Below are 26089 nucleotides of genomic sequence, written 5' to 3' on the forward strand. Positions count from 1 at the left end.
GAGCATGCAAGAAAAAAAGAAGACAAAATAAAATACATCATTGGCTTTCACGGCATTTCCCTCCTAAGAAAAAAGTGTCGCCCCTGGTCATGTTAGACACCTTGGCCACAAAAGACGGGCCGAGATCACTGCTGCAATGGGAGGAAGAAGAAAGGAGGAAAGGATCGAGAAAGGCCAGCACCCCTTTACTGACGACCGTAGCCGCCACCGTTGCGACCAGCATCACCGGCGTTCGGCGGCGGAACCATGCCGCGTGCGTCAAAGGGTGGGCTTCCATAGGCACGGGGATCCGGCGGCGGCGGGCCGTTGAAGTTTGGCATGCCAGGTGGCGGGCCAAAGGCGTGGGGAGGAGGTGGCCCGTTGAAGAAACCCGGCGGTGGCATGTGCATGCTGCCGCGCATCTCGTGGGGCGGTGGTGGCGGCATGGCACCCGGCGGGAAGTTGGGCGGAAACATGTGCGGCATGGGCATGTTGCGGTTCGGCAGACCTCCGGGGAGCCCAGGGGGCGGGATCATGGGGCCGCCGCCGCCGCCGCCGCCGCGTTGGCCGGGGGGCGGGCCCGGCGGGAAAGGACCATTCATCCAGTTTGGAGGCATGTGGTCGAGGCCTGGGGGAGGCGGTGGTCGCTGCAAGATCTGCGTCGGGTTGGGTCGCGGTTCGGAGTCTGGCGAGCGGAACGAGTCATCAAGGGCAGGGAAACCCGGAGGTGGACCCGGACGGCCCTGCTGCTGGTGAGCATGGACGTCACGCTCATTCATCGGAGACATCGAAGACGGCTTCTGCTGCAAGTGCCCGCCGTGCGCCATCATGTTCTGCAGCTGTTCCGCGCGCTGGGCGTTGTGGTTGGGGGCGCGCATGAGATTCATCAGAAACTCAGCGTTGCTGTTGTTCTTGGTGGCCGTCAAGGGATCACGCTGCGTCGAGCTTTGACTAGAAGCACGATGATGATGACCAACGAGGTCCTGGAGCAGCTGATCCGGATGAGGGTTCTGCTGCTGCGGGCGAGGGGCGTGGATTTCCTGCTGTGAGTGAGGAGGGGGCCTGGCAGTAGGCCCTTCTCTGCGGTCATTTCCATATTGTTGAAAGGGCTCTGGTGACGCTACGGCGCTCTTCTTGCCACTGTCATTGGCATTCTGTTGCGGGGGAGAGAATAACGAAAGGCCAGGCGGCGTGGCACTGACGGTCTGCTTTTGCAACTTGGCAAGCAACTGTGCAAAGGCTTGCTTCTCATCGTCAGGGCCCGTGGACCCGCCACGAGCACTCGCGGGAGTCATTCCACCAAAGAGGTGGGCAAAGCCTGGAGGCACCGACGGCGCTGCTGTCGCTGGTGTGGACGATTCTGTGTGCTGCCGAGGCTCTTCTTGGCCACCGCCGAAGAATGACGTGAAACGTGATGACTTGCCAGCTGGTTTGGGCTTGCTGGCCCCTTCTGTTGGTTCCACCTGGGGTTGGCTGTCAATGGTGGTTCCGCCACCAAAGGCCATGAAGAACTTGTCTGGGCCTTGTTCTATGACGGGCGTGGACTTGGCGGGCTTCTCGGGCTTTTCAGGCTCCGGCGTCTCAGCGGCTTGGTTCTCCTGGGCGTTCTTAGCTTTCTTCATTTGTTCCATCCACTTTTGGAAGTCCTGCTGGGTGTGAACATCACGCTGCTCCTTGGCAGGTTCGTCGAACCATTCAGGATCACGCTCTGCTCGCTGATCCCGGTCTCTGCCCCAGCGTTTGTCACCGGCTCGGTTGTCTGTAACGGGCTCTGCATCGCGATCTCTCCAGCTCTTCGTTCGATCACGATCGCGTCGCTCGGGTGCGGCACCGTCAACATTGCTCTCCGACTTGGCCCACGGTTCCATCTTCCTGCCTAGGCCGTTGCGGGTACGGCCATCGGCATCCCTATCCTTGTCGCGGCCAAAAGTATCGGTCGTCTTGCTTTGACGTTCCCTGTTGGCGTCGCGGTCGGTCGACTTGACCTCGTCGCGATAGTTGCCGCCCATTTTTCCAGCGAAGCGCTCCGCACCTTCGGCGCCAAAGCTCTTGCGCGGCTTAACTGTGCTCCAACCTTCGCCGTCAAAGTCGCTGTCGCCGCGCCGACGAAGCGCGTTGCCTCGGCCGTCGCGTGCACGGTCATTGTCGGAGCTGCGGATGCCGAATCGTCCCTGTTCTAGTTCCTTGGCAGCCTTGTCTCCGTCAAGGAGCTTGACTCGAGATGAAGAAAAGTTGATTCGTGGCGGCGCAAAGACGATCTCGTCTGGATCTGGGCGAGGACGCACGTTAGTCACATCTGAGAATACGTTTCCCGATAGCAGGGGTAACCAACTCGCGCTGTTACGGGACATGTGGCGCTCGGCTCCCGACCGACGGTTGGGTTGGTCGATCGAGAAGGCATCGCCGTTGCGTGGTCTGTCATTGAGGGTCTTACTTTGAGTTCGGGTCTGCTGATCTGCAGGTGCGCTAAAGGGCGAGAAGAAAGGACAGCTTGTCAATGACGATGCAGGCGGGCAAACAGCGCAGCATGTAAAAACTCACCCCATCCATTCCTCAGCAGGTGGAAGGCCATCGGGCTTAACACATAGCGGAGAGTTGCGCAGATGCAGCAGAAACTCTGCTGAATATCGAAGTACCATATCCAGGCGTGGGCTGCGCGATGCCCATCTGGCAGAAGGCGGTTGCGTTGATTTTTACCGCCCGGTCGAGGTAGCGCGTGGTATGTGACGTAGCGTTTGGTTGTTGGCGGTTACCGGAGAGGCACGCCTTGGTCAATTCAGGCACGAGAGGACACACAATTGATGGGGAGTAGCTCTGTCGATGGGAGGCAATGGTTTTGGATACAAGGTGGTGGTTGCGGATGGGCCAAGGATCGGAGTGCGATGTCGGGTCTGATATCGGCTGCAGAGGCTGGGAGGAGGGAGGCTATTCGATATTGGAGTGGGGTGTGGCGAGAAGGGTGTCGAGATTTCGAGACTGCGATGAGGATGAGACAAGGAGGATGGGAGATGTAGAGAGAGAGTTGAGTGATGTTGCTGATAGCAGAGCGGACAGGTGTGGTTGATGATGCATGCGACGGTTCAGTGCGAGTGGTGACTGTGTGTGAAGGACGTTGTTGGGAGAGAAGAGAGCGGCCTAGCGACGGTTAGGTGGTGATGGTTCTGCCTTGTGCGCCATTGATGGGTGGTGCTGCCTGAGCAAAACGGTGCTAGCGGGAATTTGTGGGCGGTCGCTCGCTGTGGCAATCAGCAAAGGCCACTGAAGACCGCCGAACGCTGCAGGTGCCCGGATGGGCTCGCGTATTTCTTTGGGTGCAGGTCAGGTGACTCTCGGGCCCTGGCTTTTGTCCTCCGTCCGTCCAGGTGATTTCTGTGACTCCGACTTCTCCTCGCACACGGAATGGGCGTGACAGAAATCAGACCATCACCCGATGCCTCTGTGAAACCGTGTTTGTACGTCCAGGCGCCTAACGAATCATGATTCGCTTCCTGCAGCAGGCAGCACAGAATCTTTGCGTATGCCGCGCGGCGCAAACTCTGCCCAGTCCCGTTGCCTCCTTGCTGTTTGTCGCCCACGGATCGAATCACAAACAGGACAAATACTAAAAAAGAAAGTAACACACACAGTAATGGTTCTTTATCGAGCTCTCTAGGCTCCCCTTTCGGGTACCGCTTTCTCTCCTACTGGCCTCTTTCTAGACTCTCGCTTCATGTACTGGATTACGTAGTGTCCCCATTTGCCGCTGCCCTTGTCGCCCATGACGGGCTCGTCATCCCTGGGCGGTCGCGGCGCGTACTCGTCCAGGTCGACATCCAGCGTGCGTACGGGCTCGAAACCTCCCTTGCCGTAGGCCTCCACCGCCTGATGGGAAGAATGAACCCAGACGGGCACCCCAAGCCGGTCCGCGATGGCATTTCCGTGCCGCAGGAGGGCGCTGCCGACGCCGCGCGACTGGTGAGCCGGTGCGACGACGAGGCCCATGACGATCATGCACGGCTCGCCGGCCGGGATGAGCTTGTGCTGGAAGTACTGCATGTCCTCGTCCTCCATGGCGTGCAACCTGTCGATGGCGTCCGGCTCCCGCTTGGGTTCCTCTGATCTGTGCGCTGCCTTGTCGTCGGTCTGCTTTTGCTCTTCTACTTCCTCCTTTGACTTTTCGTCTGACGGGCCGATCCAGGGAACTAGCTCCTTCTTGACGTGCGGGAAGACCCAGCCTCCGTAGCCGACAACAGCGCCTGTGTCGACGTCGACGGCCTTGACAAAAACCATGTTCCTGCGCTCGAGGTTGGCGAGGTAGCCCCGGCGAGCCATGCCGTACATGTCGTATCCATCGCGGCCAAGCTGCTTGACAATAGTATGTGGGTCTATAGCAAATGAATCGCGCGAGATGGTGGCGCAGGCATCAATGTCGGCGTAGTTGAGCGGCGCAATCGTGATATTGAGCTTGGCGGCCATTGTGGTTGCAGACACAGCTGGGCTGGATAACTTTGTATTATGCAGAACCTTTGGACGATTTGGGAAGGCACCGTCTATTTACACATGGGTGTTGTGTCTGCTTATAAGTTAGAGCACCATCGACAGTAGACTGAAAGGGGCGTCGGCGAATGTGTCATCGGCAAGCTCCCTTCCCCGCCCACGGTCACTAAGGCTGACATCAAGCTGTCCTCTGAAATTGCCCACCATCATTGCTGTATAGCTTCGATGGTGGAAGTAATTCGCAGGGTTTGACGAATCTAACTCAACTCTGCAGCCAAAGCCGAGAAGCGATGATTTCATTTGAAAAAAAAACTGGTACTGTCTGGCACAACTGACGGCTGTAGCAATTTGATACGGAGTTGTGGACGCTAACAACTCGCGAAAAGCCCCATCTCAATCGCATCGACCGAACCCATCATGTAGAAAACACGCCCTAGATAATTCTTGACGAGACCGGGCAACCGAAAAGCTCGGATGTCCGTGAAACGGAAAGGACGTTGCCCGTGTAGCCTTGTCTATAGGGTAAGCGATATGGGCAAGTTCGCTCTGTGGTTGGCGGCCGTGAGGAGGACGTCTTATCTCCTGCAACTCCGAAATGGGAAAATATTATCCAGCGATTCTGGTTCTCGCAACCATGTTGCTGGTTGTCATAGCCTCAGGTGGTACTTACACGGAAGGCCCGGCAATGGACCCCGGGGTTGTTTGTTTGTCTGGTGCGCTCGGCGCCCGTCAGCTCTCCCTTTTTCCCCTGCCAACAGCCCCGGGCGTCTTTCTTGTTAGACACGGACACGCGTCGTCGATGCGATTACGAGGGAGGCACACCATGCTTTGTAGGGAGGGATAAGCTTCAGGTCTCCGAACTCGCCAGACGTCCAATGCCGGGGCCTTGCTGGGCCGGCTTGGCCCGGGCATAACTTGGGCCGAAACCGATGTATGTATGACTTACCCCCAGGCTATTAGTCTTAACTTGATAGAAACAGAAGAACGAAAGGCATGATAAGAAAAGATTAGTTGAATCGGCTTCTTTGACAAGTCTTGTTGGTCGGCTTACTAATTGCGGGATGACGCTGAATAGACTCATATGTATCCGTACTTGTCAACAGACGTGCTAAAAATGTCGTGCTGGGCTGAATAACGCCATACTTTTACTTTGTGGTGATCCACCCAGAACAACATGTACGCTTGCTCCTGTAAAGGAAGAAAAAAAAAAAGAAAAAAGAAAAATGAAAATATCCGAATGGCAACTGTGACGCCAAGACTCGGTACCGAATCGTCAAATTGGCGGAACGAGGGCCGCAATTAATAACCCGGCGCTCGGCCGTCTATAACGCCGCCCGGAGCCGGAGGGGGGGGGGGGGCCAGCACAAGATTTGGATTGGGTTTTGACTCGTGGGCGGACTCGTGGGCGGACGACTGCGGGGGCGGCCCCTGGGCGGATTTAACCAATAACCTACCTACATAGTAACTAGTCAAGGCAGTTCGGGTATTTCTCCAGCTCGCTCTTTCGGCCTTTTCTCCTCGCTTTGGCCGTGGCCTTTGATCACTCACCAACATTTCTGCCTGCCGCCCACGTTTTCGGCGGCGACCGAGGTGGGGGGCGCATCTTTATTACCGACTAGTTACCCATTCTGCTCTCCACGCCGCAGTAATTTTCTTTTCTTTTTTTGTTTCTTCGGCCAATTGTATGTAACTTATCTTTTGATTCCCGCATCAGATCATTATAGAACCCTTGTCTCGTTTTTTTATTCGAGTCGTGTTCGCGGATAGAGGGTTGGTATAGAAAGCTGCCTTGCCCTGCCCGGCAAACCACCACCAGGTTTCATTAACTAGTTACCTAGTTAGTATTCCCTGGGCAATGTCCGCAGTCACAACACCCGAAAAAGTCCACGGCGTCGGCGCCAGCGTGGAAAGGACCATCAGCAACAGCTTCGTCAACGTTGACGGCGCTGTGTCCGTCCCACCGACAGAGCAGGAGAAGCGCAACCAGATCGTCGACGACGAGGAGCGGCAGCAGCAGCAGGTCGACGACAGCAGCGATGCGACGGCCGTAGACGACGACCACCAACCGGTCAGCGCCGCGCCGGACGGCGGACTGCAGGCCTGGCTGGTCGTCCTGGGCGCGTGGTGCGCCTCCTTTTGCAGCTATGGCTGGATCAACAGTGCGTTTTTTTCTCTCGTTTTTTTTCTTCTTTTTTACAAATTTGTTACTCCATTCTCCTCTTCCTCTTTCTTCTTCTATCTCCTCCCGTTTCAACTCGCGTTTTGACCATGTCTAACCACCCAACCCCCCAGGCGTCGGCATCTTCCAGCAGTACTATGCCCAAGGGCCCCTCAAGGACTACTCCGATACGCAAATCTCCTGGATCCCCGGTCTGCAGATCTTCTTCATGTCCTTCATGGGTCCGGCCATCGGCGTGCTCTTCGACCGCTACGGACCCGAGAGGCTGCTCATCGTCGGCTCCTTCCTGCACGTCTTCGGCCTAATGATGGCCTCCATCTCCACCAAATACTACCAGTTCCTGCTCTCCCAGGGCGTCTGCAGCGCCATCGGCGTCGCCGCCGTCTTCCTCTCCGCCATCGCCTGCGTCAGCGGCTGGTTCGACCGCCGCCGTGGCCTCGCCTTCGGCCTGCTCGCCACCGGCTCCTCCCTCGGCGGCGTCGTCCTTCCTATCATGGTCACGCGCCTTATCGATGGTGTCAGCTACGGCTGGGCCATGCGCACCGGCGCCTTCCTCATCGGCGCCTTGCTCGTCGTCACCATCTGCACGGTGCGCCGCCGGACCAGCATACCGGCCAAGACGAGCTTCACGGCCGCCCAGATGCGCGCGCCCTTTTCGGAGCTGCCGTTCATGCTCATCCTTGGCGGCCTCTTCCTCATCCCGTTCGGCCTGTACACGCCCATCAACTACCTGCCGACCGCCGCCGCTGCCGGGGGCATGTCGCAGGAGCTGGCGCAGTACCTGGTCGCCGTGTACAACGGCGCGAGCCTGGTCGGCCGCCTGAGCTCCGGCATCCTCGCGGACCGCTTCGGCCGCTTCAACGCCTTCATCGCGTCGTGTTACATCGCCGGCGCGCTGGTGCTCGCCATGTGGATCCCGGGCACCGAGAACGCCGTCACAATCGCCTTCGCCGCGCTTTTCGGACTCTTCTCCGGCGCGTACATTGCGCTGCTGGTCGCCCTCATCGCCCAGGTGTCGCCGATCCGCGAGATCGGCTACCGCAACGGCATCGCCTGCCTGGCGCAGTCGGTCGGTGGCCTTCTGGCGACACCCATCGCCGGCGCCATCCTCGCGCGGCCGGGTGGCCTGGTCGGCATCAAGGTGTACGCGGGCGTGTTCCTGCTGGCGGGCACGACGAGCGTCTTGCTTGCGCGGCTGGTGCTGACCAAGTTTAAGCTCAAGGTTGCGCTGTAGATGCTCGTGGCATGGTGGTTCATCTGAGCGGTAAAGTAGCGATAGAGGCTATAGAAGCAATAGACGATGGCAAAGGGCGAAAGGGACCAATGGAAAGGCAAAAGGCAGAAGGGGATAATGGAGGATGCAAAAGGTAAAACAGGGCATCAGCGGAGGGACTGACTGCACCCGTATCTTGACGAACAACTCGTTGCATATCAGCATAATCAGGGGGAGACTGCATCATGGGTTTCATTTCTAGTTTGGCATAGAAGCATAATCAAGCGGCACTGTTTTCTCGTTAAAAGTTGACATTGGTGATGATTCTGGCGTGCAGGATACCTACGTAGGTAACAGTAGCATGTTGATGCGCGGGCTACTTCGTTCGCGAATGCATAGACGGCATTGTAACACCAGTGGTTCGAGACGGAGACTTGTTTCGAGGGAATTCCTGATGGTCAAGACAAGGCTTGCCGATCGCGCGCTGTGGAATGGCGTTGGTTTGGGCGCGGCAGCATCCGCAAGTGTCAAAGGGGGCCTGACTTGTGAGCGGGAACGTTTGCGGTGCAAGGTGTGAGGCGCTCGCGTGTGCAATTGCTGGATTGAGAATTACAACCAGATTGACTTTACGAGCGCCCGTGATTTTGAGCGCCACAAGGAGCCCCCCTTTCTAATAGTTTGGGATCCCAAAGCCAATCAGGGGAGATTGTGGCCGGTCAGCCGGTCAGCTGAGGGTCAGCCGTCGAGAGGCGAAATTACCCCCCGGACAGGAGCTCAAAGGGAGTCAATTCGTTATTAGCACTTTGTCATGGTCGTAACTAGTCATGTACGAAGAAGGGTTGCTGTTGGCAATAGAGCCACTGTTTCACTCCGACACTTTTTTTTCGCGCTCCGCAGAGATGACACCGTTACAAGTGCCAGTAACACTCTGTCGAAAGGAGGACAGAAACATGCGCTAACTTGACCATTCGATCAAATGATGGACAGAGAACTTGGCATCGTTCTAGACCCGAGCTGGCGGATATTAGAAAGAAGGCATCGTGCATAGCCGTCCCCAGCTTTCAGAAGGTCCAAGTCCACAAAGTCCCATTCGGCAAGCCACGACGACGGGGTGCCCTGGGCAAGACCCGGTGAAGCTTGACTGAGAATGGCTAAGGTTTGACAATTCCTGCATGAATGATGCGTCGAGGCTAGCCGGGGGGGAGGGGACGAAGGGGGTGTGTCTGCTCGTTCGACGACCCATTATCTGCCCTCAGTCAGGCAGATGCCCCGGGACGAAAAGGAGTTAATAGCAAGAACATTGTGGGATCAGGTCAGGCCAGAACGGGGTGGAGGGGTTGTTTTGTGCTGTCGCGTGCCCTCCGTGGAACGCGCACTACTATCCAACATAAGTTAAGTTATTAGTCAGGGCGGGCTATAGAAGGGGGAGGAGGCTCGCTGGCAGGATGGCGAGCCGCCAAGGTGTGTGGATGGTGGCTATAGAATTGGGTCGAGGTCGGCCCACATACGCTAGAGAAGGAGTTTGGAAGAGATGCTGATCATGATGTGGTTTGAAAAATTGTGATAAGTAGGGGAGGGGGGGAGGTTGGTGGTGCTGGTGGTAGGGCTGCCACGGGGCTGAGTGCGGGAAGATGGATGCATTTCTGACGGGAGGATGGGACGAAATTGTGGCTGAAGACGCGTTGGGTCAAGAGGGAACAAGAGCCCGAATTATCTCAGGGCGGCTAACTAGAAACAAGGAAAAAAAAAGGAGAGCTGGGCGAAGGATGCAATGTGTGGCGTCCCAGGATGGTTAAAACAGCAAAACAGAACAACAAGAGCCGGCGGTTGGTTTCGTGATGGTGGAGAGCTGGGCAGCCCTAGGAGAGAGCTTGTTGCCAGCGGGAGGCAGGTACCGATACATGTCTTCGGTCCTTCTACTTGGGACGTTCGAATCTCTTGCGACGTTGGAGGGATGCATGGACAAATGCGGTGGCGCGGAAAGCGATCGATAATTCTCCTGCAAACTGCTGTTCGTTATTATTGCAGGCAATCCACGGATATTATCAGTTTTATTAGCGGTGTTATTACTATGTACATATGTATGTATATCCTGTTATTCCTTCCTTTAGGCTGCATGACACGCCGCTAAATGTCCTGCCTCAATAAGGTTCTTCAGCGCGCGTCAGCACACTCCTTGCACTGCAAACCCCCCTGTCAGCCCCAGAAAAGCCCCCACGTCCAGCTTGGCTTGTTGTGGAAAGTGAACACGCGACTGCTGCTTGTACCGGTACCTCGATCTCGTACCAAGGTTGGAGCTTTCTTCTCCTTGGCTGGATACATCCGAGAGCCACACCCTAAATTTAATTTCGTCAATGCCAATCCTCAGTAGCCTTGTCTGGACAGATGAAGATGCCAAGCTAGTTTCAATTTTTTCCCAGTCAATTTTTACTAAAAAAAAGTCCGTCTGCTCGTAGATCCCCCTCGGTACTGTTGTACCGACCTATCTGGGTAGGTACCACATTGGAATTTTGCGCCAGCCGCGCTCTCGGCCCTGTCCTTGCCTGTCCTGCCTGTCCTGCCTGTCACCCGTCATCCTCCTGCCAAGTATCTGTACCACCTCGAGTAGATCCCCTTCCCCCGTCGACATTCCATTCCATACCAGCAAAACCGACCATCCCATCCATTCAAACTGCTAATTAATCTAGCATTTCTCCCCTCTTTTCCATTTTTTCATTCCCTTACACCTCTCCCTCCTCCTCCTGTCGCTACTTCTTCTCATTCTTTCGCTACTTGATCCTCTTAATTCTTCCTCTCGCTCTTGTTCTTCTTGTCTACCCTTGGTCTTGTTCGCGTTTGTCTACTTCATCCTTGTTCCTGGTCTGCATCCTCCTCCTTGTCCTGGCCGTTCGCCTCCGTCCCGTCCCCAATTCAACATGGGACTGCTCCTCCAGCAAGACGAAAACAACCATCATCACAGCAGAGCCTCCGCCATGGCCGGTCGACGCTGCCTCGCCGCCGGCCGCCGCTTTGTCGGTGCCCTCGGCTCCTTCTTCCGCATCACCGACCGCACATTCGTTTTCTCGCTTGCCACCACGTCAATTTTGGCCAGCAAGTGTCTTCACATATACATTCACTCTCAGGTGCTATCTTTGGGCGAGTTAATACAATGGCTTCCTAGCCTCTTCATGCAGGACACCGTCATCATCCTGCTTCTTCGCTTCTTGCTTGACGCCAAGGCATTGGGACGCTTTGGCGGCGGCTGGTTCCGCTTCCTCGCCATGGCGTTTTCTACAGTGGTCGCCTTGCTTCAGCACTTCCTCGCCGTCTCCAACATCTCCTTCTTCCTCATGATTGGCGGCGAACCGCGCTGGCGCAATGCCGGCCTTGTCGCCGACTCGAATACCTGGGCCATCATGCTTACCGGTCTCTGGGCCTTCATCTCCGCCAATGTCGGTCTCTTCTTTGGCAGCATGCTCCTCAAGAGCCCCACGTTCTTCTTCGCCGGAATTGCTCTCGATGTCGTCAAGGCGACCTTTACCTTGATTCTCACCAAAATCGGTCTCTGCAGTCGCGCTCGCCGCGAGGTTGAATATGTCCCTGTCGGCAAGGAGGAACTGTACGACGATCTCGAGTCATACCCCTCGCACCCTGCTGCCCATGCCGCAGCCCCTCGTCGCAATCCCAAGCTGCGTCTTTTGTATATTGGAACTACCATCTTCCTCTTTGTCCAGCTTCTGACTTGCATTCTCCAACCTGCCGAGCAGGCCTTCATCTTCCTCTCCTGGACCGCCATTGCCATGCCCATTGTCGACTATCTTCGTGGCTCCGACTCGCCCCTCACCAGCATTTTCCCCGTATACGACAAGAGCATGGATCAAAAGTGGAATATCCCCTTTTCACTCGCTGAGCCCACTCACTGGGATTGGTTGCCCAAGCAGGGTAGCGCTCCTGCTGGCTTTGGTGACTGGTATGACTCTGAGAAGAAGCATTATGATCACAACATGGACCCCATTAGCCAGCCAAACTACGATAAGGAGCTGCTCGACTCGCTCAAGGGGAAGCTCTCGGACGTCTCCATCCGCAATGTCATGTTCATCTTCCTAGAATCTACACGCAAGGACGTTTTCCCCTTCAAGAAGGGTGAATACATTTACAACAAGATGCGCGAGACTTGGGACAACAAGAAGCTTCCCGAAAAGGCTGAAGAGAGAGCCGCCACCCTGACACAAAACGCTCGCTTCCTTACTGGCGACTACAGCGACGGATTTGACCACAAGGAAACTCCCCGTCGCGGTGGTATCAACGTCAACAAGAACACGCCCTCGGCCACGTATACCCTCAAGAGCTTGACGGGCGGTCTTTGCGGTGTCAACCCGCTTGTTGCCGACATGAACAGGGAATACAGACATCACATCTACCAGCCCTGCCTTCCCCACATCTTCAAGGTCCTCAATGGCCTCAACGACGCGAGCAACACGGATGGCTTCGTAAACCGCCCGTTTAATAACTCTTTCATGATGTCGGTCACGGGTCAGTATGACCACCAGTATGAGCTGATGCAGGCCATCGGCTACCTCGAGGACGAAATGGTGGATTCGGAGTATCTCCACAGCGACAAGGCCGTCTTCGGCAACGTCACCATTGAAGACGTTCGCTACGATGGCATGCCCGAACCGGCTGTTGAAGATTACTTCCGCGATGCCTTGCGCACGTCGCGCGAAAACGACACACGCCTGTTTCTGACACACCTGACGAGCTCGACCCATTTCCCTTACGGCCTTCCTGGGGATGAGGTGTACGTGCCGATGGTGCAGGACGATGCCAACAACCACTTGCAGGATATTTCCAAGCACCTCAACGCGGTTGGCTACGTGGATCGCTGGGTGGGCCACCTGCTCGACATTGTCGAAGAGGAGGGTGCGACCAACGACACGCTGATTGTGCTGGTGGGCGACCATGGCGTACCTGTGATTGAAATGGGCGGCGCTTCGCCGTGGGGCGTGCCCAGCATCGGCAGCTTCCACGTGCCGCTGGTCTTGTCGCACCCACATCTCCCCGTGATTGACATTAACGAGCTCGTCAGCTCACTGTCAATCGTGCCGACGGTGCTGGACCTGCTGCTGGAGACTGGGGCGCTCAGCATGGGCCAGCAAAAGGCAGCGCGCGACCTACTACACACGTACGAGGCGCCGTCGCTGATCCGGCCGCTGCAGGCGGAGAACCGGCGGTGGTACTTTACGAGCGTCAGCCCCGGTGGGCAGGCCATCTCGACGCGCAGCATGGACAGCCCGCGATGGCGGCTGCTGGTGCCGCTGATCCAGGACACGGAGTGGTACTTTTCGGACTTGGAGACGGACCCTCACGAGGAAGGTCAAGTGGCATCATTTGACTTTGTGGGCATGCTGCGGGCGGTTGAGAAGAAGTACGGTGCCGATGCTGCCAAGTGGGCAGAGGAGGCGGCGTTTGCGACGAGGTGGTGGGTATCGGATAACCACCAGCGATGGGAATATATTTAATGTTGTCATGTGAAAGGGAATGCCTTTGTACTACTATACACTCGTTGTTTTATTACTGTTATACCTGACGAATCTGTCAAAATTTACACAAAGACGTGATGTCTTTTATTTTGAAAACTGGCGCATCTTGGTGGGGGGAAGGGAGAAGCCAAGACGAGAAAGTGATGACTGGCAAGTGTGATTTTGAGAAGAATGCACACAACAAACCCAAACACCCGTGCGTAGTGATGGCAGTGTGGCCTTGGGATGAAGAGAGAGAAGATGAGGGTGGTCGATGGTCGATGGTCGATGGTCGATGCAACATGATCGCAGATCGGGACGGACCGAGGGGGGTTAATCTCAGAGTTGGGGAAGGGAGATCAGCTGAGCATAAGATTGGCCTCATTGCATGATGGGTGAGCGAACAAATTCTCGGGAATTTTCTATCATGTCTTACCTTTTGGTCTGCGTGGACGCGGCTCGTGACGACGGGGCATTACAATGTGTTGGCGGCAACGTCATCTTTTTCTTTTCATTATCCAACGAAAGCACAATCCGGGCCGATTTTCTTGGTGTGGCGCAGGCTGCTTTTGCGTTTCTAGAAAGTGTGGGGGGTGTTTGTTTGGGCCGGGGCTGCCGACATGGACATGGGTTTGTCGAGAGAGATTCCGGGGAACCGAGGGACAAGCAAAAGCAAAGCAAAGCAAAGCAAAGCAAAGCAATCTGGAGGGGGGAGGGGAGGGATGCGGGATGCGAGACTCTTGTGCGACGCCAGTAACTTGATCTATGTACTTGAGCCCCGAGTCAGACACACACATATACATGCAATACATACATACATTCACAAGGCGCAGGCGTCAGCCGAGGGTGGTGGTGGGTGGGTGGGTGGTTGGACGAGGCGAGGGTAAAAAAAAAAAAGAAATGCAGTGCGGTATTTATGGTAAACAATTGAATTGCAGAAAGGATGATTGATGCATTAGTAAAGTGCAAGCGGCAAATGGCTGGCTGGGCCTCTATCTTCTGTAAGCACACAGCAACCATGTTACGTAGCAGTACCAGCCAAGGCACTATTGTTACCAGCATATCCGGGGCGACCACAGAATGAGCACAGAACCGAGCTGAAACAATTCAGCCTCGGCCTGCCTGTCTTGCCCTGCTGATTGATTGAGCCTTTTTTGTCTTTCCCTCTTCTTCCCTTCCATGCTTGTCCTTTTTTTGACACCGGCCAGCGCGCGCGCGTCCTAATAACTTACTTAACTTGGTGGGCAAAGCGGCAACGTCGGGATGACGTCTACACGACTTGACCCCCCCCCGCGTGTCAGCCAGGTTTCGCCCAACCAACCAACCAACCAACCCATCATTGTCTGAATGCGTCAATTGAACTTTTGAACCTTTCCCCAACTGCCCTTCCTTCTATCCACAACTATCCCCAGATTCGACAATTTGCCCAATCTTGTCGTACTTGGGCAGCAACGCCTTCCCCACACTCTCTTGAATAATCCTGCGTTGGCGTTCAAGCCACCTTCAACAAGAAAGGGCCGAGAATAAGCTTTGCCAATTGAGTCTGATTCGTTCCGTCGTCTTTTGCTGGCGAGTTGCCATTGCCATCCTGTCCTCCTCCTCCTCCTCCTCCTCCTCCTCCTCTTTCTTCTTCTCTTCTCCCTCACTTCTCCTTCTACATGGTTCCTCCTCTCAATTGACCTCTTGTTCCCACCACCACCACCACCACCGCCATCATGTCCCTCGCAACCCTCCCCCAAACCCCCCTCCACGTCCTCGGCCTTGTCCTCCGCCACCTCGACACCCTGCACTCCCTCGGCGCCGCCGTCCTCGCCCACCGGCCCTGCACGCCGCCTTCGCCGAGGACCCGGCCCGCATCACCCGCGACATCCTCGACGCCCAGATGAGCCCGGCCACCGCCCGCCTCGCCTACGCCGCCCACGTCGCCCGCCGCGGCATCCCCCGCGACCGCGATGCTCTGCGACGGCTCGCCGACGACTGGCTCGTCCCCCTGGACGCCGACGACATCTCCGCGCACGCCGGCAGCGAGGGCGGGCCCTTGGGGGTCTGGCCGTGGGGATTGTCGCTCGCCGACGTCGTCGCCATGAGCCGCGCGCACGGCGTGGTCGAGGCGCTGACGAAGAGGTTGGTGGACGGCGCGCTGCCGGCATGCGCGGAGCTGCTCGGTCGTGAGGGGCCGGCGAGGGCGACGGAGGCGGAGATCACGCGCATACACAGGCTGCTCTACGGCTACGAGATCTACTGCGGGCTGCTGTTCCGCGACGCCGGCGACTGCGCCGCGACGGAGCAGCCGGGAGACGACACGGCGGCGGCGGCGGCGGCGGCGGAGGCGGCGGCGTGGCGCGCAGAGGTCAACGCCCAGCTCAGCGCCTCTCTGTACCGGGATAACGTCGCCAGGGCGCACAGCCAACTAGCCTGCATCCACGACTTTCTGGAGGACATTGTGCTACAAGGTGAGTTGGTGCCGGATCCAATTGGCCAAAGACGGGGATGCAATGGAAAGCTGACTACGATTTAGCCTTCAAGCAGGTTGCCATGTATGATGTCACCTGGGGCGCCCACCACGTCGACTACCTGTCCACCGGCAGCGCCAACGAGCACGTCCAGGCCTATGTACGGAATTCTGTTCTGCCTGAAAAATGTACAATTCTAATATTCTCCTCACAGCTCTCCCTCGGACTCGACTACATCTACAAACTCTCCGTCGCCAACACTGCCCTGCCACGCTCCGCCTCCCCGGACGCCCGCCTCCGGCACTTCCGCCGGCTGCGAGGGATGCTCCTCACCCACCGGTACTCGTCGACGAGCGTGCTACCACCCCGGACCGCGTACATGCTGGCCAGCGAGCTCGCCGCCGCTGCCCGCTGCCGCCGCCGCAAACGCAAACATCGACGCTGCTACCGCGGCGGTTGAGCGCCGGCACGCTCGCCACCTGTGGGACGAGCCGGTCGGCCCGCCGTACCCTCCCCAGGTCGCCGCCCGCCGCGAGGTGCTGGACCGTTGGATCGCGGAGGAGGCGGCCCACCAGAATGAGGTCGAGGAGACGGAGCGCCCGGCCATGAAGCGCTCCTGGGCGCGGCGCGAGGCGATGCACGCCCAGGGCTACCGGGGATTTTACATGGGGAATCCATAGAGTGGTTTGTAAAAAAAAAACGGCGCAGGAGTAATTTGTTTCTCTTTTTTTGGGTCATGGGTCATGAAACTGTATAGAATACACTGAGGGTCATTTCTTCTGGAGTTTCTGCATTTTCGGTACGTTAAAAGAAAAGGACCTTGAGTACATTGTTAGATAGAAAGGAACTTGGACACATTTCCCAATAGAAAGGAACTTGAATACACTTTCAAATGGAATGGGGCCTCCAAAACACTGTCAATAAAACAATCATTGTCAGGTTCAAGTCGAGTTGAAGGCATTCATTTGCGAGCCGCAGCAACGGCCGGCACCTCCTCCGTCAGCGGCAAGATGTCCGGCAGCGGCCCGACCGGCGTGATCGACAGCGGGTTGATCTGCGTATGGCTGCGCGTATAGTGCCACTTGATGTGCTCGAACTGCGTCGTCTCCCCGAACGCCGGCAGCTTCCAGTACAGGTTGCGCATCCACGCGTGGATCGCCGGGTAGCCGGAGCGCACGTCGCGGATGTTGCACTTGAAGTGCTGCACGTACACGGGGTCGAACCGGACGAGCGTGACGTAGCTACCAGAAGAAGCGTTAGCACGGGCGGTGGCGTTCGTTCATATGGGAGCGTGTGAGGGGGGAACGTACAGACGAATATCGACTTCGGTCAACGTCTTGCCAAAGTAGTACAGGCCGTCCTTTTGGCCGCCGAGGTGCTTCTCGACGCGGTCCAGCGCCTCGAAGAGGGCCACGACGTTGCCCTCGTAGGCCTCGGCCGTCGTCGCGAAGCCCGACTTGTACACGCCGTTGTTGATGAGGTCGTACTGCCACTTGTGCGCCTCCTCAATCTCTCCGCGGAGCGCCTCGGGGTATAGGTCGATGCCCTTGTGCTCTTCATCCAGCAAGTCGTCAAACTATTCGAGTCAGCCTCTTCTTTCCTGCTTCGTCACTGTGCTTCTCCGGAGGAGAAAACCCACCTCCGATCCGAAAATTCGCAAAATCTCGCTGCTCTCGTTGTTGACGATGCGCTTCGTCTTCTTGTCGTACAGCACTGGCACCGTGAACCGGCCCGCGTACCCGGGGTCCGACTCGTAGTACACCTGGCGCAGGTGCGTGAACTCCTCGTGACCAGGGATCGGGTCCGGCACCACGTTCTCGCCGGGCTCCTTCTCGTCCTTGGTCACGAACCGCCACCCGCCCTCGCCGAGGTGCCAGTGCACGACGGAAAATGTGATGAACTTGTCCAGGCCCTTGAGCTTGCGGGCAATGAGTGTACGGTGGGCCTGCGTTTGGTGTGTGTGAGCGGCGGGGATCAAGTCCTAAAGATGAAAGGGTGGGGGAAGAGAACGTACCCAAGGGCAGGCGTAGGAGACAAAGAGATGGTAGCGATCCTTCTCGGGAGGATACTGGGCGCCGGGCGCGCGCGAGATGTGGTCGCGGAACGAGCTGACCTGGCGCTTGAACTCGCCCGACTTGTCGCTGCGGTCGACCCAGTCGGTGATTTTGGCGGGCGTGGACTGATGGGTTTCTGGTCAGTGATATTCTCTGAAGTAGGAAGAAAGAAAGAAAGAAAGAAAGAAGAGAAGAGAACAAGAAGCGACGAGGAAAAACTTACCATTTTTATGGGTTGCGTAGAAAAACGCTTCGTGTAGGGGGGAAACGGAACTTGCAACGGAGGGGTAGCTTGGAGACGGAATGATGACCCCGCGCTGTGGTGATGACGGAGCTGAGGAGAGCTGGGTGTTGTAGTAGTCGCTCCGGGAGAAACGGATGCGGGGAGAAACGGGTATACTGGGATGCTTTGCTTTGCGAGCCTTGGGCGGATGAGCTGCACAATGTGCATTGGCAGCTTTCACTTTATAACTGATTTGAGGAGGGTTAGCAGCGACGCTCGACACGATATATATAAGTAGCTATCTAGAGCTTCGTAGCCCCTCATCCCCTGCAGCCTAGTTATTTATTAGCTTGAGCTGACGATATCCTGACCTAATCAGAACGGTGATCGATGGAAAGCCGCTAGACCACTAACAGCCATTGGTTCTGATCGCTGACAAAACCCAAGTACAATTCGGCCTGCTCAGTAATGGATTACATACCTTGATAGTTGGTAGTGACCGCTCGACAAAAAGAGAAAGCGGGCCAAGCAGACATCCACGCATCGAAATCGATCTGTGCTAAGTAATTGCTTGCAAACATCTACCACAAGCCACAGCAAACACCTCATACTCATAAAAAACATAGCATTTCATTTACGGATGATAATTCTAGACCACACCTTATACATAACCACCAGTCTATCCCAACGTCACCTTGACATATGGGACGTCAACATCCTCCTCATTCTCGTCCTCCACCAACGCCTCTACAATCAACTCCTTCATATGCGCCGGTACAGGTTTCTTCGTCACCTGCTGAATGGCCTCGCTAATCTTGAGCGGGAGGCGCGCCTTGGCCGTAGGCATCCATGCGCCAAACAGGAAGCTGACACTGTGGCTGAGCGAGAGCACTGTTAGACCCTTGGCCTTGAAAAAGTCGACGAGCTCCTGGATCGTAATATCATTGACCTCATAGCGATCCCAAATCTTGTCTAGTACCACCTTGCCGTCGGGACCGGTGTACTCCACCTTGGGGCTCGCGATCGGCTCGGAGAATCCAAAGAAGGGCAGCGCCAGGTTGATGAAGCCATTCTTGAACTGCTCAATGTCGTCCTTGCCATCAATAACCTTGTACAGTTCTAGGACAACGAGGCCGGTAACAAGGGCCGTCGTGGTGGCAATGGCAGGGATGATCTTGCCAGCGATGAACTTGGTCTTGTGTCGGTCAGCGGCCTCGATCTTGTAGTTTTCGGCACGTAGGTTGCTGCATGCTGTGATAAAGTCGATGTGGTGGTTTGAGTCGTCATCCTTTTCAAAATCAACAGGCTGCAGTTTAAAGCCTGCTAGACTGCTGGGAGACGGCAGCGACGCTGTTATGCTTTGCAGCTCATCCTCATCAGTGAAAACGTCCTTGTTTGGATCAGGCTCCTTGTCGTCGGCTTGAATCTTGACACTAGCGTCGGGACTGAAGTCAGGGACAATGACGTTTTCGAGCTCGCGTAGGTAGAGTGCCTTATCGTTGCCCGGAGATTTAATGTTGTAGTTAAAAGCGTGAAGATTGGCGGCGGCAACAATAAATCCAAAGTGAGTAGGGTTGTTAGCGTCAAACTTCAGAGCATCAGGCGCACGCTTGGCCCCAGACCAGAAAGGCATTCCGGAAGATGTGAGAGAGTCTTTCGGGAAGTTGTACAGGAGTTGTTGAATCTTGTTGGCAAACTCAACCTCGAACAGGTTTCTGGCCCAGGCAATACAGTCCTCAAAACTTCTGGGCCGATCCGCCGTCAGGTAGTCGCGGATAGTCTCCAGGGTTTCCTTTTGGTTTCCACCCTGCTGCAATGTGGTGCTTAAATAGTCGGGCTGCGTCAAGTATAGGTTGACAGTCTGAGGGGCGTTGACAAAGCATCGCTCAAACATGTGCTCCTTAGCCCAGGCAATCGTGTGTTCAATACGGTTCGGGAAACTGCGGATTGTGCACATGGGGAACTCCTTCTCAGGGGGGTCCTGGGAAGAAGAATAAGATTCCGTCATGTTGGGCAGGATGACCTGAGTGTTGCCCTTGGTTCCCAGAGTGCCACTCTCGAGCAGAGGCTTGCGGTAAAAGATGCAGCGTCTATCCACGTAGGTTCTGGCTTCGACATTGTCCAGGGCGTTGGTGACGCCATCAAGGCCGTTCCAGAAGTCGGCATTGAAAACGTCCTCGGTTTCGGCACCAACACGGTCACGGAAAGTCGTAATGTGGCCTGCGAGGTCAGGGTTCATGCGCTGCACGGCTTTAGCGGCACAGTCGCTCTTCATGTGACCAACATCGGCGGCTCTGAAGAGGAACTGACGGTTCAAGTTGCTCTTCTCAATCGAGTCGTTATCGGTAACAAAGATCTTGCCGTTGGGGCCCGATCCCAATCCCATCATGGCCCAATTCTTGAGCATTTCACAACCGATAGCGCCAGCGCCAACGAGAAACTGCCTCAAGTTTGCAATCTTATCCTGGTACTCCTTTCCAAAGACCGCAATCTGGCCATCATATCGACTGCCAATGGGCTTGCACGACTCGACCGTACGCTTGACAGAGGTGGGAAGAGACTCAAGAGAATCAAAGTACATCCACTGCTTGATCGGGTGGAACTTTCCTGAGACAGCCTTGAGAATTTCCTGGGCTGCAACACCACCAAAGAAGGCGGCCATGGGGCAGAGATCACCGAGAGCCTGATAACTTAGTTCCTTGAGAAGCTTCTCGTCCACTTCTATCTCGAGCTTTTCCTCCTCGGCGAACTTCTTGGCAGCACCGATTACAACAGCCGCGTCGTCATCGTCCATGGAGTTAGGGAGCCTGCCTTTGGCGACCTGGAAGGCATGTAGAGCCTGGAACCCAAGATGGAGCTGCTGAGGCCGGTCAAACTTGGCGTAGTCGGAGATGAGGAACTCGGGCTCCTTGACAGATTCCGTATAGCTCTTGAAGTCAAGAAGCTTGGGCATTTTGACCTGCTGGTAAATACCACCACGCTTGTATTGGCCCAGGCTTGAGACGTCGCCAATGGAAAAGGTAAAAGGTCCAGTAACGGTCACCTTTTTGGGGTCACAGCCGTTGAGGGCCTCCAAGCCCTCGACCTCAGAGAAAGTGACATAGTCTCCGTCCTCAAGACCGTGTCGAGTCTCGTCAAAAGCGGAGACTAGGCCCTCTTCGTCGATACCTTCGATAATGCCATGGGTAGGGGTCTCGCCAGTCGGGTCGACCACGGTGAAGTTCTTTCCGAAGTCACAGAAAAGTGACCCGAACAGACCGAATGTGTCGGCGATGACGACATAGATGTTCTTAGAGTGACAGTAGTCGGAGATGAGCTTTTGTGACAGAATCGGGACGCTGGTGAGAACAACGACTTGATAGTTGTCGAACTGGGAGAGATTGTCGTCGAGACTATCCAAATTAGAACCTGCTTTGGGTGAGCAGACGATGGGGCTTACCTAGGCGACTGGTGGACGCTGACTGGGGTGTAGGCATTAAGTTCAGCTACCCTGGGGGCTGTGACTTGGTCTCTGGGCTTGCCAACATCGGCGGGAGTGAGAAAAAACTGGGAGGAGAGGTCGGGTAGGGCAACAGGAGCAGGATCATAGACAGTCAGGCTCTTGACGCCAGCAAGAGCAACGTTCTTTGCAATCTCAACACCAAGACCCTTGAGCCCGACAACCAGGATATTGGAAGCGCCCATTCGCTTCATGGCCTCATGGCCAAGCACATATAGCTGACGACTGTAGAGGGACTCGTCGATTTCGGACTGGCCGGCAGCCACGCCGTCGACTTGCATTTTGGAGGTAGAGTCGGTGATGCCCTAAATAGATTGTCAGCAGTCGTCGCCTCTGACGGTAGCAAAGGCGGTGGAAGGATTGCTCCAATCGCCGGTCAGAGAGACAAATGCCACGTACCGACATGGTTCTTTTTATATCTGGTTGAGCTTCTCCGCTGGAGAGCTTGCGTTTGCCCAGTGCGCCTGAGCCGGGCAGCTGGGAAGAAATCTTGAAGGATGGTGAGCTAGCACCCAGGTCGAGCTCTACCCCGCCAGAGGATGCTACACGAAAGGGAGATTGCTGGTGCCGAAGCGATGTCTGGTGGTGAACAAGGTGGCGTTCAGGGAACACTGTGAGCTTCTATCGAGATGATGGGCGGAAGGTTGAGTTTTGTCAAAAGAGGAAGAGAGATGTGGCCAGTCCAGACGTTGCAGTTGGTGTTTGCAGGAGCCATGTAGTCAGTGACTTGGACCTTGACGCTTGCTTAGCTAACGTTATGACGGGTGGCCGATGAGGGGCAGTGCCAGGCAACCGGTGGGGCGGCAACGCAGGTATGTAGAAGGACATGGAAAGCCAGAGCTTACAAAGATAGGTAGCGGATCATAACAGGTTATGGGAGATGCAAGAGGCTTTTCATGGCGATATTAAGTATCCAGATTTTACTGTTTTTCCATTTGTATCTTTTAAGCTAGATATGAAATACGTGTTTATCAGAAGGCTCATGGCGCACTTTACGCGCTGCTCCATTTCCGGCGGGACAATGCAAACGGCGAATCTCAAGCTGTCTATTTGACGTTCTTGAGCTCAACATCGCTGTAGTGAATAGTTAGCCAATGCCGCAACCATCAGAGAACTGCATTGGAACTCACAAAATCAGGTCGGCGTTGGCGGGGATGTGACCAGGGAAGCCGCTAAGTAGACAGGTAGGTTAGTATCGCAGAGAAACGGACGACAGCTGTTGTCAGGACCGAGCCTAAGGCTTACCGAGCGCCGTAGCCAAAGTCACTGGGTATCGTGTCAGTATAAGTGTGTTGTACTATACATCGGGAGCAACATACCTGCTGATGTCAAGAGTGGCCTTCTCGCCAACCTTCATTTGAGGAACACCCTCGTCCCAGCCTGGAGCTGTGTTAGCGTTTGGCGCGCAGCTGGTCAACAGCTTCGTATTCACCTCGAATAACCTGGCCAACACCAATCTTGACCTCAAAGTCGCCGCGACCGACAGAGGAGTCAAACCTGAGAAGCAAAAAACGGTTAAAAAAAGGTCAACTGCGGGGTTTTGTGAAGCTCGTACTTGTTGCCCTTGCTGTCAGGCCTGGTAGCATCCTTCAACCAGCCAGTATACTCGATGACGACGGTCTGGCCAGGCTTGGGCTGGACACCCGAGCCGTCCTTGATGGTAGTCTTGGAAACACCCATTGTTATAGAATTTGGATCGACGAGGTATGAGAGATTATCGGGAAGAGAAGAGAAGAGCGCGGCGCAAGACAACAGCGGCGATGGCAGGGTTTAAAAGTGAGAGCCAAAGGCGGCTTCTCAGATGGCGGGACAGGATAGCGGGGCAATGAGGGGGGTACCAGAGTACCTGAGAATCAACCAAGACGCGCTGGGAAGGGTACGTACCTGGTACGTGCCCAATGTACCGCCGAGAAGGGTGGAGCCCCTGTCGTCATTAAGCCTATGAGGCTATGACGAGCGGGCGCCCGGCGGGGAGCAGGAGGTGGTACAAGATGCTACAAATTGTGTACGGCAGCAGGAAATCTCGCAGCTCAGCAGCTGCATCCATTCGTGCGAAGCAGAAGCGAAGAGGCAGGGCAGGGGCGTGAGCGTGTGGAAGGGCAAATAGAGTGCGGCGTGATTGGATCTTGGATTGTGCTCCCTGATCATTTGTGGTTCCTGCTACCAAAAATACAATGGCGCGATGCCTTGACCTGGCCTGGCCTTGTAACTGCAGTGCAGTGGGCAACAGCCTGGACGCGACCCGTGGATGCTCTGCAGGGCGGCTGGCTGCAGCCCCATTTCGTGCAGCAGCCAAGAGGTTAAGGTACCAATGTACCTCTTCTGCGGATGTAACCAGGTACCTCGCATGTACCTCCGTTGTATCCATGCCGTGTCACGACCGCAGCGAAAAGACGGTGGCTCGGACAATTGAAACCAAATGCGATGGGATGCTGGCCGGAAGGGTTGGGTGACAAATTGCTTGTGTCGGTCTGCTTGTGTCGGTCTGCTTGTGTCGGTCTGTTTCTGCGCGCGTTGGGCCAAGGATAGCAAAGCAACAAGGAGCAGCCGCTGCGCCTACCCTGCACCGCACCGGCTGGCGACGTGCCAGCCAGGCTGCCAGGCTACAGCATGAGGCAGCTACAGCTTGAGGCAATTAATTTCCGAGCGTAATACTGTTGTAGCGAGTTTCTGCTGTTGGTACGTACATACACCGAAATCTCGTTGAGAATCGCGGGGTGTAGAATAGGTGATGGGCAGTGTTTGAGAAAAAAGGTCAGTATTCTTGTTCAAATCTGCACCTTAGCAAACCGCAACACACCACGAGACGAGGAAGAAGAAGAGGATGACAATACCAAGAGAGTACCAGCCCAAGTTATGATAGAGAGAGCGCTAGGGAGGAGAGAAAAGGTTAAAAGTGCAGTCAAGCGGAAGAACACGAGAACAGGCAACTAGATGGCCTAGAGGCGGATAACAGTTGAATCAACAAATATTTGACAAGCGTTCAACGTCACAATTCATCAGGAAAAGCTGTTGCCTGGGTGCCCATGACAACTCATTTTGGTAGCTAAACGTTGCCAGTTGCCCGCTCTTGCCAGCCGCCTTGCATCTCATATTCTCAATCAACAAACGAAGTGCGCCAGCCAGCCATCAATCACAACCCCAACACCTCTAGGACCCCAGAAACCAACGGCTGCCAATGCATTGTATCGATTACTTAAGAAATCCCCTACCCCAACCTGAAATCTGTTATATCACAAGCTTTATCCTTGCTTTCTTAATCGGACGCCGCAACACCAAAGATGAATGCCGCAGCCACCGAGACGATAGAACTGCGGAACTCCATCAAGAGGCGTCTTATGAACATCCACGGATTTTGGTTTCACGATACGAGGCCAATGACTGGCCGCGATAAGCGAGATGACGACGTCATCAATAGCCTGCACGCAGAAAACAAAGCCCCAAGCGGGCCAGAAGCAGCTCGGCAAAGGCTGACCCGGCTCATGCTCGAAAGCAATTGCTCGTGGGACATCCTCGTAGCAAAGGGACCAAAATCGTTATGGGCCCGTGTTGGACGGGCAAGCAATGGCTCACTGCCACGAAGCATCGTCAGGGATCTTGTTCTTGCCTTTGTCCGAGCCAGAGGCCGATTCCTACGCCGTTTCCCACGCAAGGACCCCCACGATGTTGACAACATGCTGGCTGCATATGCGCAGCATCTGCTGGAAAAGTTTCAAGAGCTTAAGCAAAAGGTCATTCGTGGCTTGCACGTCCACTGGTATCTCTCAGAAAAGGACATCCAGGCTGTGGAATCGATCAAGCCGCAGGGGCCGGCCAGACAGCTCTCACGCAACAAATTCGAGCTGTCGGAGTCAGCCAGAAACATGCTTGTACCGGTCCGATGTCTGAGTCCGATTGGAAAGTTCAAGGGAAATTTGATGGGGATGGCTGAGGAAGAAATCCAGAACCTGTTGACCGTGCGGCGAGACGAGCAACTGTAGGACGCTGCGGACAGCCTCGACCCCGAAGCCGACGTGTTGGAACTCGCATCCACCAAAATACATTCGACACGGACAAAGAGAAAGGCAAGCGAAAGTCCGGAGAGGGAGGCGAACGAGGATATCAAAAAGAGTTGCTCTCCCACCACTCCAGCTTCGGACGAAGATGAGCTTGGAGCGCCGTCGCCTGCGAGAAGTCAACAGACATCCACACCACCCGCGAAGAAGATAAGACGCCGCAAACCGGTATCGCCATTTTTGCCGCGACGAAGGTCGGCTGGAAATTTTTGTTGAGAATACGTATGCGACACATGACTGCTTGATGGTATTCCCTATAGCGATGAGCGGAAGTTACCTGGGCAAGCCGCAAGAAATCACCGCAGGGACTCGTACAAAAGAGCTAGAAGAGCTGTCTACAGGACCTAAAAGGGATATTGTGATTCTGTTTTTCAGAATACACTACGGACTAAGCATGAATAGCTGCGTGATGAGCTGGGTATTTTGATTCCGAGCCTGTCTGTTGTCACCGTACATGTGA

The 26089-nt window shown here is 55.5% G+C and overlaps 8 protein-coding genes across 8 annotated transcripts; 4 read left to right on the plus strand and 4 right to left on the minus strand.

Moving 5' to 3' along the window:
• Positions 1-185: 185 nt before the first annotated feature.
• Positions 186-2529, minus strand: ISF_01707 (hypothetical protein; the record flags this gene model as incomplete). The annotated part of the gene is made up of 3 exons (XM_018845314.1): positions 186-2248; positions 2312-2426; positions 2521-2529. The coding sequence occupies 3 exons, from the start codon at positions 2527-2529 to the stop codon at positions 186-188; spliced, it is 2187 nt and encodes a 728-aa protein (XP_018707037.1).
• Positions 2530-3627: 1098 nt separating this feature from the next.
• On the minus strand, positions 3628-4434 carry ISF_01708 (Acyl-CoA N-acyltransferase; the record flags this gene model as incomplete). The annotated part of the gene is made up of 1 exon (XM_018845315.1): positions 3628-4434. One exon carries the CDS (start codon positions 4432-4434, stop codon positions 3628-3630), a length of 807 nt encoding a protein of 268 aa, XP_018707038.1.
• A 1876-nt stretch (positions 4435-6310) lies between these two features.
• On the plus strand, positions 6311-7868 carry ISF_01709 (Major facilitator superfamily domain, general substrate transporter; the record flags this gene model as incomplete). The annotated part of the gene is made up of 2 exons (XM_018845316.1): positions 6311-6614; positions 6748-7868. The coding sequence occupies 2 exons, from the start codon at positions 6311-6313 to the stop codon at positions 7866-7868; spliced, it is 1425 nt and encodes a 474-aa protein (XP_018707039.1).
• A 2894-nt stretch (positions 7869-10762) lies between these two features.
• ISF_01710 (sulfatase domain protein) lies at positions 10763-13345 on the plus strand (the record flags this gene model as incomplete). Its single annotated transcript, XM_018845317.1, has 1 exon — positions 10763-13345. One exon carries the CDS (start codon positions 10763-10765, stop codon positions 13343-13345), a length of 2583 nt encoding a protein of 860 aa, XP_018707040.1.
• Positions 13346-15060: 1715 nt separating this feature from the next.
• ISF_01711 (hypothetical protein) lies at positions 15061-16478 on the plus strand (the record flags this gene model as incomplete). The annotated part of the gene is made up of 5 exons (XM_018845318.1): positions 15061-15150; positions 15228-15798; positions 15864-15958; positions 16013-16137; positions 16193-16478. The coding sequence occupies 5 exons, from the start codon at positions 15061-15063 to the stop codon at positions 16476-16478; spliced, it is 1167 nt and encodes a 388-aa protein (XP_018707041.1).
• A 281-nt stretch (positions 16479-16759) lies between these two features.
• On the minus strand, positions 16760-21979 carry ISF_01712 (ubiquitin-activating enzyme E1 1; the record flags this gene model as incomplete). Its single annotated transcript, XM_018845319.1, has 9 exons — positions 16760-17039; positions 17109-17374; positions 17438-17743; positions 17813-17988; positions 18076-18288; positions 18557-18629; positions 18770-21467; positions 21515-21879; positions 21974-21979. The coding sequence occupies 9 exons, from the start codon at positions 21977-21979 to the stop codon at positions 16760-16762; spliced, it is 4383 nt and encodes a 1460-aa protein (XP_018707042.1).
• Positions 21980-22620: 641 nt separating this feature from the next.
• Positions 22621-23254, minus strand: ISF_01713 (peptidyl-prolyl cis-trans isomerase; the record flags this gene model as incomplete). Its single annotated transcript, XM_018845320.1, has 6 exons — positions 22621-22648; positions 22705-22746; positions 22820-22840; positions 22894-22954; positions 23007-23071; positions 23130-23254. The coding sequence occupies 6 exons, from the start codon at positions 23252-23254 to the stop codon at positions 22621-22623; spliced, it is 342 nt and encodes a 113-aa protein (XP_018707043.1).
• A 1601-nt stretch (positions 23255-24855) lies between these two features.
• ISF_01714 (hypothetical protein) lies at positions 24856-25554 on the plus strand (the record flags this gene model as incomplete). Its single annotated transcript, XM_018845321.1, has 1 exon — positions 24856-25554. The coding sequence occupies one exon, from the start codon at positions 24856-24858 to the stop codon at positions 25552-25554; it is 699 nt and encodes a 232-aa protein (XP_018707044.1).
• Positions 25555-26089: the final 535 nt, after the last annotated feature.

Source organism: Cordyceps fumosorosea, assembly GCF_001636725.1.
Source record: "Cordyceps fumosorosea ARSEF 2679 chromosome Unknown scaffold_3, whole genome shotgun sequence".
Classification (NCBI taxonomy): domain Eukaryota; kingdom Fungi; phylum Ascomycota; class Sordariomycetes; order Hypocreales; family Cordycipitaceae; genus Cordyceps; species Cordyceps fumosorosea.